The following is a 13,424-nucleotide window of genomic DNA, read 5'->3' on the forward strand; positions in this document are numbered from 1 at the left end:
ATGCCGACACATGGTGATATAACTGGAATACTGTTAAAAGCAGCGTTAAACCCAACTCACTCACTCACTCCTATTGTAAGAGTGGTTTACTGATGAATAATTACTAATATGCATCTAGTTTGAGGACATACAGCCTTAATTCCGGATATTTAATGAACGTTTGAGTTTGGCAAACAACCTATTCCAGAGAATACTGAATTTAGGGGCAGAATAATCAAATTCTCTTGCTCCAGTCATAAGTGTGTCATGTGGTATTTGACTGTCCCCTGTATATTCATTCAGTATCATGTGCATCAAAAAATAAGATAAACCTCAAACTGCACTTTTCTGACAACTTTATTCTTGAGATTTATATATTATACACATTACATGCAATGTAATGTAAGTATGGTTTGACAACATATCTTTTGAATTGAAAAAAAAACACATATAAAATACCAGACCTGTACAATCAACCCACAGAGAAGTATGTGAACATTGCTAACTTGGGCAGGGGGATGAACCACCAGGTGTCACGTTCAACATGCAAACACAGCTTAGAACAAGACACTCACAGTAAACAAGATGTAGCATTGTGAACAGGATTCATCAGAATGTCCATGTGGACAGGATGAAGTGCATGGCTTGGTTCTACATCGTAACTTGGCATGGGATCAGACAACACAGCATGTTCTGGATTTGATACAAATAAATGCCATCGTAGAGGTGCGCTCCCTTTAGGACTGGAACTCACATCAATTCAGCTGGTAAGTTAGGACACAGCAGTATTGGTATCTGAATTATGCAAACCTTTTCACAGATAGTCAAATATTCAAACATAGGTTCCAAGGTTGAGCAATCCAGTGACATCTGACCAGTGATAAAGGAAATTGGCAGTGAAGGCTTTGTCTGCAGTGCTTAAAAACAAATAACATGATTGAGTGTTGTCTTTTATTCAAATCATCATGGAAAATATGTAAGCAGGTCAATATCCATAACATTGTCATTGGCAAGTGGCAGCCATAATCCTGTTTCTCCTTTTCTAGAGGATGAGGGAGGGTCTATTTATACTGCAACCACAAAGGAAACTTAATGAGTAGGTGAGCCAACAAAATTGCATAATTCTGCCATAATCACTTTTCAGCAAGCAAACACAAATCCAAAGCAAGTTCCACAAAGTTATCTTTGTGTTAAGACGGTCGAAACATCCATACTCTTATTTAGATCTACAATCATTTTAGCACAGTAATTGTTCCGTAAAACTGGGCCCTAGAATTAAAATCCTCCATTTCCCTGTACAAGTTTGAGATAGCAGTTTGAATATACTACTTTAGACATCTTTGCATTATTACTGTCAGCCAAAGTGTTAAATACAGAAACTGTTTTCAGTTGCAATACAACATTCTCATCTGACGTTACTATTAAAGAGGCAATGACACCAGTGCTAAATCCAAAACAATTGAGTATCAATTCCCATGAATCACCATCACACCTGCAAAAACATATTCTTGAAAAATAATAGTTAAACTACTTCTTCAAAGCTGTATCCATCATCAAATTATTATAAATGATTTTGTCTTAATACAAAACTAATATTCACTTTAGTAACTTAGTTCACCTTCGTTATTCAACTTACACATTATCAAAAACATCCTAAAAATTGGTTTAACATTATTGTCTTCATGTAACAAGTTTCAAAGTTAGTGTCAAGGTTATTGTGCCAGTGGATGGTGTTGCCACACAATGTTTTGTTTGTTTGTTTGTTGTTTAACACTGCACTCAGCAATAATCCAGCTATATGGCAGTGGTCTGAATAATCGAGTCTGGACAACACAATCCAGTGATTGACGTCACAAGCATCGATCTACGCAATTGGGATACGATGACATGCATCAACCAAGTCCCGAGCCCTACAATGTAGTAATGCTGGTATCATGGGCTCCTTCGTCCCTGTGTCCCATCCCTCCTATTCCAACCACCCTCCTAACAATACTACTAACTAGTCCCCACATTTCCCACTACTTACTATTTCAAAGTGATCATCTAAAATACATTACATCACATTAATCACTTATCTTTCTTTGGCTAACTATGATTATCACAAAGTTTAGTCATATATATAAGGAGGAATTAAATTACACAGAAAGTTATGTGAAGGTATGTCCTTTCCACTATTTAACATGGAGTGGGTTCATTAAGACTCATTTGTTTATGACTTTTGAGTTCCTTCGTCTGGAACAGTTTTTACAATACTTATCCTTTCAAAAGAGATCATTAGTAATTGCAGCTGTTCAGCAAGGAAGACCAGCAACAGACTGGGCAAAGAGACTGTCACCTGCAGCCTATATGACAGCCTGTAACTATGACAGCACGGGCATCACGTACTGCGATAAAGTAAGGTCAAGGATGCGTGACAGTACATCATTGGGACATACACATGGTATAAGTGTTGCCACGTGAACAACTTCTTCCATTTGACCACACCGCTTTCAGTGGCAGCACCTTCCTTTCCTGATAATGTACTGGCACTTGTTCTCAATTACTCAAACACACTAAAATAATCTTGACAAAACAGCCAACTGAGGAACACTGCAGTACCTTGAGTACAAAATATACCTCGCCAAGATCTCTGTAGCTCCGCTGCTTTAGTTTTGTGTCATGTCAAAATGCCAGCATAAATTAGTGATTGAACTGTCAATCAATCAGATAATGCTTTTGTAGAAAACACTTGGGTCTTGTCTATTCTAATCAGTCCAACAATCTGGCATCAAACAATAGCCTTTAAAGCTTCGATAAACAGAAGTTAGATTAAGATGTCCTAGCAACAAAAATGAAATATTGGAATTTATATATTCCCAGCAGGTATAATAAGAACCCGGTTTCAGAGAAGTAGTCCAATATATACTACTCAAAAGAAACTAAGGATCACTAACTTGTTTCATATTACTATAGTTAATCTACCATGGCATGACAGATTAACTTTAGTAATATGAAAGAATCTGGTGGTCCTTAACTACTTTTGAGTAGTATATGATAGCCATTGACATGTCATGACAAGAGCCCATGTGTCCCAACAGGCCAGGTGGGCTAAACAGTTATATGGCACATGTACATTCATACTTTAAACTTTCTACATAGGACTTACTAACAGGAGGTCAATAGCGTCCAACATCAAATTACCATATAAAATTGCAAATTCTACTTCATCAGAGTCAGTAAGCACCACTGCATTAGAAGAATAGTGGAATACAGGTAGGAACAAAAGTACAAAGCTAATGATAGAGGTTCCTAATGGAGGTATACAGGTTACTGTAATGGAAGACAGAATAGCCTAGTGCACAACACTACTGTTCTCAGTGGGTCAACCTAGCACAACAGAAACATGTCCAGCACACTTGTGGAGTGGCATTCTGGAAATAAATCTGGCTTCTGAGAGTTGTAAAAAATCTTTCTCGGTTTACCATAACAATATCATTTATCTAACATGATCTAAAGGGAAAGCTTAAAAATGGAAAAAAATTGATTGCCAAATTCTGTCAACAAATCTTGTGACAATAAATAAAACAGTCATCTGAAGACATACAAAAAAGTAACAATAACTGGTTTTCTTTAACGAATGCACACCACGACCATCAAGACACGTAGGGGGCAAATATGATGGCGTGGATGTCTGTCACACAACCAACATAGAAAAAGTGCTGGATTGTGTCAACTAAAATGAAACATCTTTGCATGGTGGTAGAGAACAAGGTACTATGGTTTGGTGGTAGATGAGTCTCTAATGGATAACAATGGATACAAACCTGTCTGACTTGAATTGTGGTGATTCTTGCACACCAAAATAAATCATTTCACAAAAGTCCATTCACTTTAAACATTTCTTGGCTGTCAGCACCATACACATAAAGCATGCTATTTTCCTTCTCACCGAATTATATTCACACAACATACGTTGAATACACATATGTAAATCAGCCATTCAGCATAAATTCAACAATAACCATCACACCTTGGTCATATATTCAATAATAGCAGTTTCTGTTCCATTCTCAATGTTCTATGGCGTTAATTTGAAATTCATTTCTGAATCAAAATTACCTCTCATCCAGGGGAAGAAACTAACATGAAATGATAAGCCTCTTATGTTAATAGTAGTAACATTGAATAGACCCTGTAGAAACTACAAAACTACAAGCCCATGGGCCCCTTCAACATTAGACAAAGTGGCCAGTGCTGACTCATATCCCTGATGTTACTGGGAGGAAGTTATCTGAATATCTAACACAAATCACCGTATTTGTGAAGCATGACAAACACAGAACATGATAGCACTGTAACTAGAAAGTGCCAATGCTAAATAAAGCTGCTGACTCGTGTAAAACGGTGAAGACTGGGTGAACATTCACGAGCACATCAACTAGTGATAACATATACCATGCTGACCATGTCGTACATTAACTAGACAGACCACAACTGAAGCTCTCTCACACACACACACACCATTCGTCATACATCACACTTGGTAACAATTCACTCTGCATAGTTACAGGTACTCACAGCTCATAATACTCTCATTAATCATTTTTACACAGGAATGAATAGATTAAAATAAATAAGGAAACAGCTTGTTGAATGACCATGCAAATACTATGTGATACTTTAAATGCTGCATTGTCACTCCAGAAACAACAAATACCATTCCATTTCTTACTGCATGAATATAAAACACTTCATTTTCAGATATTTCACATACATCAGCGGTACAATGTAATCAAATATCACTAAAAACTTCAATAATTATATGAAAATAATTTCAGATTGTTCTCAACAGATCAAGTAAGACCTTCAATAGCCTGATATCACTGAGTAGACAATGCAGCAACAAGCAATCAGTAGATGCCACCCAGACAATCATTATGTGAACAAGCCAGGGATGATATATGGCTAATTATGCCTCAAATAGCACACATTCACCAACATTCATTCCTCTACACAAACTCAAGATGGTTATTCAGTTGAGAAAAAGTGCCAATCTCAACTTGTATTTGAGCTTGGAGTCTATATATATTCAATATCCATACAGCCTATGTATACACAATAAATCCCTATTAGGGCAAAACATCTATATACTGTAATATTATGTACATTGTCTTGAAAAAGCCTACACTATGAATACATATGATGTATTTTAGTTGTAATTTGATAATTTGCATCGAAGTTGACACCTTCACATTTACTGACCAATGAAGCTACCATGATCTGCAAATTGTAAATTTTTCCAGAAGTTGACAGAATCAAACACAAGGATAGCACCTCCTACTGTGCCACACAAGCAGCAACCATGTTGTATCTTACAAGTATGTGTGTGCAATAATTATAGCATTTGAAAGATTTCCTTGGATATGTACCAACTAAATACACTCTCATTCGTTCACAGTGTAATCTCTCAACGAACCCAAATAATTTTAATTGAACTTTAACAATGCCAAATAGACTACCTACTTTGTCTGGTGTTGTCTTGAAATTCAAATACTAACTCCCCCCAACATATGCAACTGTATAATCTCCCTACAATAGTCATTAATCAGGAATTCAGGTCTTAAATATATTCTTCTATTGGATGGATTTGCATGAAATAGGAAAAAAAGTTTTGGTTGTTTTCAATATATAATAGCTATCGAACAGGTATTGATGAAAACTGAGTGACAGCTGTCAACCCCCACATCGTCATCACCATGGAGATATGTAGCTCCATCCACTGAAAAATAACGAAGCATATCAAAACACCAAATGTGTGTTTGAATCATACAATTTTCTGAACTCTCTCAGAATTTGGCAGGAACATTCCAAATGGCCAAAATCTCCCTGAGGAAAAGGGAGGGTTGACAGGTTTAATAGCATACTGCCTGTGAAACAACAACTCAAATGTGAAGCTCAGAATTTTCAAACATGTTCTTGATTGGTTAAAACAGGGTAAAGGTTGTCCAAATGTTGAGAGCACAGCAGAGACATCACGGGAAGTCTTCGATGTATTCCCATAGATCTTTCTCATAGCCTTCATGTACATGGTCCAAAAGCACCTTTCGACGGCTCTCACAATATCTGTAATGCACAAAGGTAATTGTCAGCTTTGATGTGTCTATCCTTAATTGCTGCTGCTACATGGTATCACCTCACTGAAACAACACACTTTCTGATTAGGTCTTAATGTGCATTACTGAGTTCCTCCATAGATCTTGTATGTGTATACATTTGACATCTTTATTTTCTAGACAATCTTGTTGTGGGATAAGAAAACCTTTCCTTATCAAATGATTACCCTGCCTTACACTAACTTACACTTACCAGTATTAGACCACTCCTAGTCCTATTACTGTCACCTATATTCTCCCCACACCTAACCCCACTCTACATTACTGTCACCTGTATTCTCCCCACACCTAACCCCACTCTACATTACTGTAACCTGTATTCTCCCCACACCTAACCCCACTCTACATTACTATAACCTGTATTCTCCCCACTCTACATTACTGTAACCTGTATTCTCCCCATACCTAACCCCACTCTACATTACTATAACCTGTATTCTCCCCACTCTACATTACTGTAACCTGTATTCTCCCCATACCTAACCCCACTCTACATTACTATAACCTGTATTCTCCCCACACCTAACCCCACTCTACATTACTGTTACCTGTATTCTCCCCATACCTAACCCCCCTCTACATCACTGTCACCTGTATTATCCCCACACCTAACCCCACACAACATTACTGTCACCTGTATTCTCCCCATACCTAACCCAACACTACATTACTGTAACCTGTATTCTCCCCATACCTAACCCCACTCTACATTACTGTAACCTGTATTCTCCCCACACCTACCCCCCCTCTACATTACTGTAACCTGTATTCTCCCCATACCTAACCCCACTCTACATTACTGTCACCTGTATTCTCCCCATACCTAACCCAACTCTACATCACTGTCACCTGTATTCTCCCCATACCTAACCCCACTCTACATCACTGCCACCTGTATTCTCCCTACACCTAACCCCACTCTACATTACTGTAACCTGTATTCTCCCCACACCTAACCCCCCTCTACATCACTGTCACCTGTATTCTCCCCATACCTAACCCCACTCTACATCACTGCCACCTGTATTCTCCCTACACCTAACCCAACTCTACATCAATGTCACCTGTATTATCCCCACACCTAACCCCACTCTACATCACTGTATCCTGTATTCTCCCCATACCTATCCCCACTCTACATCACTGCCACCTGTATTCTCCCCACACCTAACCCCACTCTACATCACTGTAACCTGTATTCTCCCCACACCTAACCCCCCTCTACATCACTGTCACCTGTATTCTCCCCATACCTAACCCCACTCTACATCACTGTCACCTGTATTATCCCCACACCTAACCCCACTCTACATCACTGTAACCTGTATTCTCCCCACACCTAACCCCACTCTACATCACTGCCACCTGTATTCTCCCCATACCTATCCCCACTCTACATCACTGCCACCTGTATTCTCCCCACACCTAACCCCACTCTACATTACTGTAACTTGTATTCTCCCCATACCTAACCTAAGTCACAGTGTACCTGTATTTGTCCTGGACCTTCTGTTTGATGTCATGCAGTACATCAGAGGAAATATCTCTCTCCAGATATTCGGACAGCTGCTCTGTTGCTGTCTCCAGATCTCGCTGGTTGTCCTGGCAATCAGATAATCAGATGTAGAATAGGATAAATTTAAGAATTTGTAAATTTTACCATACATTGTATATTTATATACCTATCCTATCTCACACGCTATATGCCTACCCAACCATCCCTGCATCACAGCTCCTCTCGCCTGTCAGCTCTTAGGAAGAATGACGTGGCAGAGGTAGTCAGGTCATTAGATCAAATCGCACAGGATTACAGTGCATGAACCATTTGTTGGGGTGGTGACCATGGTGATGCTGGGATGTGTTTGGGTGAATTGTTTTTAGAAGCTGGAAACTTTGTTCAAGCATGTTTCCACATAAGGATCGAAAGAAGAAGGAAGAAATGCATTGCGTGAGATAGGATACGTTTTAAAATATACTTCTTTCTTATATCCTTTGTCAATGGGTTCTTCTAAATAATCATATGTACAATTAAAGGTTAAAAAAAAATATAGAGCAGTTATGCTACAATAGTCAAAGTGTCTTACAACAGATTTGGGGCAGAAAACCCATAGAATCAACTGAGAATGTATTTCAAGAATTAGGGACAACTGAGAGCTCAAGTTTTGGCGCATTTCTGTAGCTGACTGTGATGTCATGTCTTTTGACAAGTGATGTAGAGCTAAGTCTAGTAAGGCTCACTTCATTTTCTATGGGGTGCTCACTTGATGCTGGCTTCTGGAGTAGATAGGCTAGACACTTTCAATGCATCTCATATATACAAGTATAGTATGATGATGTAAAAAACGTTTTATTATAGACAACACCGTCATTAGGTTATAGGATATTATCAGAGTTTCCTTAATTCAGATCAAAACACCACGACATTGGACTCAACCCATGACGCTTCATTCAATATCCTCGCTAACACTACAGAGTTCGCATTGCATGTTATCATTGTAGAATGGGGATAAACCTACTGAGTTCTGAAATTTAAGGTAGTATCCCTGCAGATTAGATACCTCTTATCTATACATTTGAAACCTTTCGCTGAAGTGCTTGGTGCCAAATTAAGATGAGGTATCTACTCTACAGTTAGAGTACCTCTATTTTCAGAACACAGTAGGTTTATCTCATAATTTGGAGGTCTTCGTAATTTTCTGCAACCCCTAAATATTTTAATGTTCACCATCAAGATTTTACAATTACAATTATTGGACGCCTTGATTTTCATGTATAACTTGCAACACACCTCAAAGATGATGGACTGGTTGTTCTTTCTAAGGTAGAAGGCGAAGACGTATGTGTACATGAGTGTCTGACGGCACTGGCACAGAACATCCACAGCCTTCTTCAGAAACTGCACCTCGATCCAGGACATGTTCTGTTGCTGCATCTCCTCCATCTTGGCTCGCACAGAGGCGTACAGCTGCAACAGGAGGGATGTGTAAGTGCATAGTGTTATAACATGGTCGGTCTTACAGCTGCAGCAGGAGGGATGTGTGAGTGAATAGTGTTATAACATGGTCTTACAGGAGGGTTGTGATAGTGAATAGTGTCATAACAAGGTCTCTCAGCTGCAAAAGGAGGGATGTGTGGGTGCATAGTGTTATAACATGGTCGGTCTTACAGCTGCAACAGGAGGGATGTGTAGGTGCATAGTGTTATAACATGGTCGGTCTTACAGCTGCAACAGGAGGGATGTGTGAGTGAATAGTGTTATAACATGGTCTTACAGGAGGGTTGTGTGAGTGAATAGTGTTATAACATGGTCTTACAGCTGTAACATGAGGGATGTGTGAGTGAATAGTGTTATAACATGGTCTTACAGCTGCAAAAGGAGGGATGTGTGGGTGAATAGTGTTATAACATGGTCTTACAGCTATAACAGGAGGGATGTGTGAGTGAATAGTGTTATAACATGGTCTTACAAGAGGGTTGTGATAGTGAATAGTGTCATAACAAGGTCTTACAGCTGCAAAAGGAGGGATGTGTAAGTGAATAGTGTTATAACATGGTCTTACAGCTGTAACAGTAGGGATGTATGAGTGAATAGTGTCATAACAAGGTCTTACAGCTGCAACAGTAGGGATGTGTGAGTGAATAGTGTCATAACATGGTGTTACAGGTGATACACATGGGCTGTGACAGTGAATAGTGTCATAACATGGTGTTACAGGTGATACACATGGGCTGTGACAGTGAATAGTGTCATAACATGGTGTTACAGGTGATACACATGGGCTGTGACAGTGAATAGTGTCATAACATGGTGTTACAGGTGATACACATGGGCTGTGACAGTGAATAGTGTCATAACATGGTGTTACAGGTGATACACATGGGCTGTGACAGTGAATAGTGTCATAAGGTCTTACAGGTATGTGATAGTGCTCACGACATACAGCTGTTGTAATACATATCTAGCATAGTAATGATGCAAGTCATAATGTTCTCCACAACCCACAAAGCAAATGATCAATGTTAGGGTGAATCTTGGATTCAAAAGCCACATCTTCACATCCTGTCACACTTGCAGGACACAACTGCAGCACTTTGCAGCACCTTAGATGACTAGTACAACTTGAAACAGGAGGGATTCTTCAGTGAACCCATGGTGAAAGGTGTTTACGATAGATCACCAAAATGTTACCCTCATCATGTGCAACAACCTATTACTGGTTGATGAGCAAAGAGCGGGAGCAATCTAACATCAAATTTAGGAAAAAAGGATAAAGTTACGCAAATTAACACGTCAAAAAGTTCATTTAATGATGAATTAATAACATAAAGAGTGTTTTTGCATAACAATTTAGATTAATTTCCAGCAGTATAAATCATAATATCAAACAAACCTTGTGTTCAAACTTAAGGCTCTGCATATGGTTCATGTAGCGATTGCAGTAGAACAGGTACCGCTGTAGTGCTGCTCTAGACTTCTGTGAAGAAATACAATATAACAATTCAAAGGAACTAAGTATTTTGAAAGGGAAATATTGAAGACTGTTGTATTCTCACATGTATATGTAAATTTGCTACAATTCAACTCTCATGGGATATATGAAGGCCAAATGTTGCAGCTTGGTCAAAAATAAAAAATGCATTATCTGTTATTCCGCATACCACATACCTGCAGCATAGTAAATTCCACAATTTTACAATAATGCAGAAATAGTCAATATATGGGCAAAATTTTTTGTAAAATTTTCCTATTCGGAATATTCTATAAGTAATACGTTACCACTGTTATACCGAGGCTGTTGTCTCCCACAACTGCTGCTATAGCGAAATCTACCACAGAGATCTCAATTACCTCATGCAGCACATGCGTAGCCACCTAGCTGCCATGTGACATCCTTCACTCTTGTCTCTTGCGAGAGCAAGTGCTCGGGGGATGGACGGGCGGGCAGCTGCCCAGTGGTAACGTATTACTTATAGAATATTCCGAATAGGAAAATTCTACAAATTACATTAAGTAATACGTTACCACTGTTATACCGAGGCTGACTACCACAGTAGGCGGTGGGGAGCACCTACAACCCGAATCCTGACTGCTAGCGTTCCTTCCGACCAGCGGAAGTAAACACCAAGGCAGAAGCACTCGATGCGCATGCACCTAGCTAGGCGTTACCCTATAGGAATACCAAAGCACTGTCATGCGCATACCGTAAGGCTCAATCGTCATTGCCAAAACGATTGGTGACTCCAAACGGCCCCACTGGATAGGTATTTCATCGCCGCAGCGGATGAGAACACTGTATCCGCGTGAGCTAAATCTTAGATCAGGTTAAACAGTCGAAAGAGGGAAATTAATTTCATTCAGACCGTATATCCCCGAGCAAGCCTACTAAATGTATGCATTAGGCGCGTGACCTAATTCCAGTATTCGTAAGCATGTATCACAAGGTTGGAATACACGACAGACAATTAAATGCATAATTGTCAAAATACAAATAAGGAGAAAACACACAAAAAGCCGCCTCACCTGTGGTGTGAGTGCGCTGGTTTGCAGGACCCCCACTCCTGTACCCACGGCGTGGGAACATTGGAGACGACCCAGATTGACCACCGTGCAAGGACTGACGACTGTGGAGTTCGGAATTGCGCTGGACACACCCCCTAGATGACCGCTTGTGCCGCGATCAGCGGCTCAAGACGGTGCACCCCCTCCATGTCTTCATCAGAAACCTGTCTGAGGTAATGATTGGCAAAAACCAAGTCAGAACGCCAGTAACAACCTCGTAATATTCTGCGAACAGAGATATTCGAGTGTAGGGCAAATGTTGCCGCTAGCGCCCTGATCTCGTGCGGGTTTGACCCCGCTACCGGTAACCCCCGAGACCGGTACGCTAGATTGATGACAGAACGAAGCCACAACGCAATCGAGTTGCGAGTTATGTCAACCGTGCGATTAGGGTTACACGATATGAACAGACGGTCACGCCCTTGTCTACGTTCATTCGAAGCCTTAAGATAATACTTAAGGGCCCTAACCGGACACAGCGCTCTGTCCTCAGTATCAGCAGGATGTAAGATTTCTTTGAGTGATCTTACAGTGAATTCTCTCTCCGTTTGCCCGATTCTCTGATTTTTGGCGACGAAGCCCATGAGCAGGCCCAGGCGGACCGCTCCTTCGTCACCCCTATCGAATCATACCTTGGCGACATCGAGTGCATGAATTTCGGAAACACGTGCCGCCGTGGCAAAGGAGAGGAGAAATGCTGTTTTCCAAGTCACATGCCGGAACGAAGCACTATGCAAGGGTTCATACGGAGCTTCCGTAAGTGATTGCAACACTAGGGAAAGATCCCAGGCCGGTGCCCGAAGGCGGCCCTTCTTAAGATCGTGCTGTTTGAAACCCTTGATAATACCCCGTATCACCGGCTCTTTGGAGAGACTGGTACCCATAGCAACGTCCCGTACCGTAGCAACGGACGAGACATAGTTGGCAATGGAACCCCCGGAGAGTTTCTGGGTCTCTCACAAGTGAGACATTAAACGAGCAATATCGTGCACAGATACCTTATCTGGCGAATGAATGTGATGTTTACAACACCACTTCGTGAAAATAACCCAACGTGCATTATACACCTTCTGGGTAGAATCACGATGCATACTAACGTATGCCCGAGACGCCCGGCGAGAAAAACCTTTACTCCTCAGACGCTCGGTGACAACATCCACGCGTGCAGATTGAACAGCCCTGCGTTTGGATGAAGCTGACGGGTGTGAGGGTGGATCAAGAGATCCGGTCTCACAGGCAGTGGAAGTGGCGACTGCGTGACCTGGGTCAGCAAGTCGGGGTACCACGATCTGTTCGGCCACATGGGCGCGATCAGTAACATTCGACAGCGAACTCCTCGGAGCCGGCTTAGAATGTGTGGTATCAACGCTGTCGGCGGGTAAGCATAAGCGAGAGCATCGTGATCGATGGCCCTCGGGTCCGGGACTGGTGATACAAACAACGGGAGTTGATTGTTGAACCGCGTTGCGAACAGGTCGACCATCAGACGACCCAAAAGTTCGCACAGCCACTGAAACACTACTGGGTTCAGCATCCACTCTGTGGGGCTCAGATCCTGAGGCCTCGATAGAGCGTCGGCCAGTACGTTCCGCACACCTGGGATGTGACGGGCGCGTATCTGGCACGGGACACTGTCCACCAGAGCGTAAAACTCGAACGTGAGATCGAGTAGCGAGTGACTGTGGGTTCCCCCCAGTTTGTTCACATAGGACACTACTGTCGTGTTGTCTGAC

General features: G+C 41.1%; 1 protein-coding gene across 1 annotated transcript in view; it reads right to left on the reverse strand.

The window, feature by feature from the left end:
• Positions 1–320: 320 nt before the first annotated feature.
• Positions 321–13,424, reverse strand: part of LOC139449193 (E3 ubiquitin-protein ligase arih1-like) — a 32,492-nt gene continuing 19,388 nt past the window's right edge. The window contains exons 11-14 of the mRNA XM_071230629.1: positions 10,523–10,606; positions 8,920–9,096; positions 7,621–7,733; positions 321–6,081 (exon numbers count right to left, since the gene is read on the reverse strand). Coding sequence (XP_071086730.1) covers positions 5,991–6,081; positions 7,621–7,733; positions 8,920–9,096; positions 10,523–10,606 — 465 coding nt within the window. The 3' untranslated portion in view covers positions 321–5,990. The remainder of the gene's footprint in view (positions 6,082–7,620; positions 7,734–8,919; positions 9,097–10,522; positions 10,607–13,424) is intronic.

The sequence above is a fragment of the Haliotis cracherodii genome, unplaced genomic scaffold, assembly GCF_022045235.1.
Source record: "Haliotis cracherodii isolate W230 unplaced genomic scaffold, xgHalCrac1.p SCAF_1, whole genome shotgun sequence".
Lineage (NCBI taxonomy): Eukaryota > Metazoa > Mollusca > Gastropoda > Lepetellida > Haliotidae > Haliotis > Haliotis cracherodii.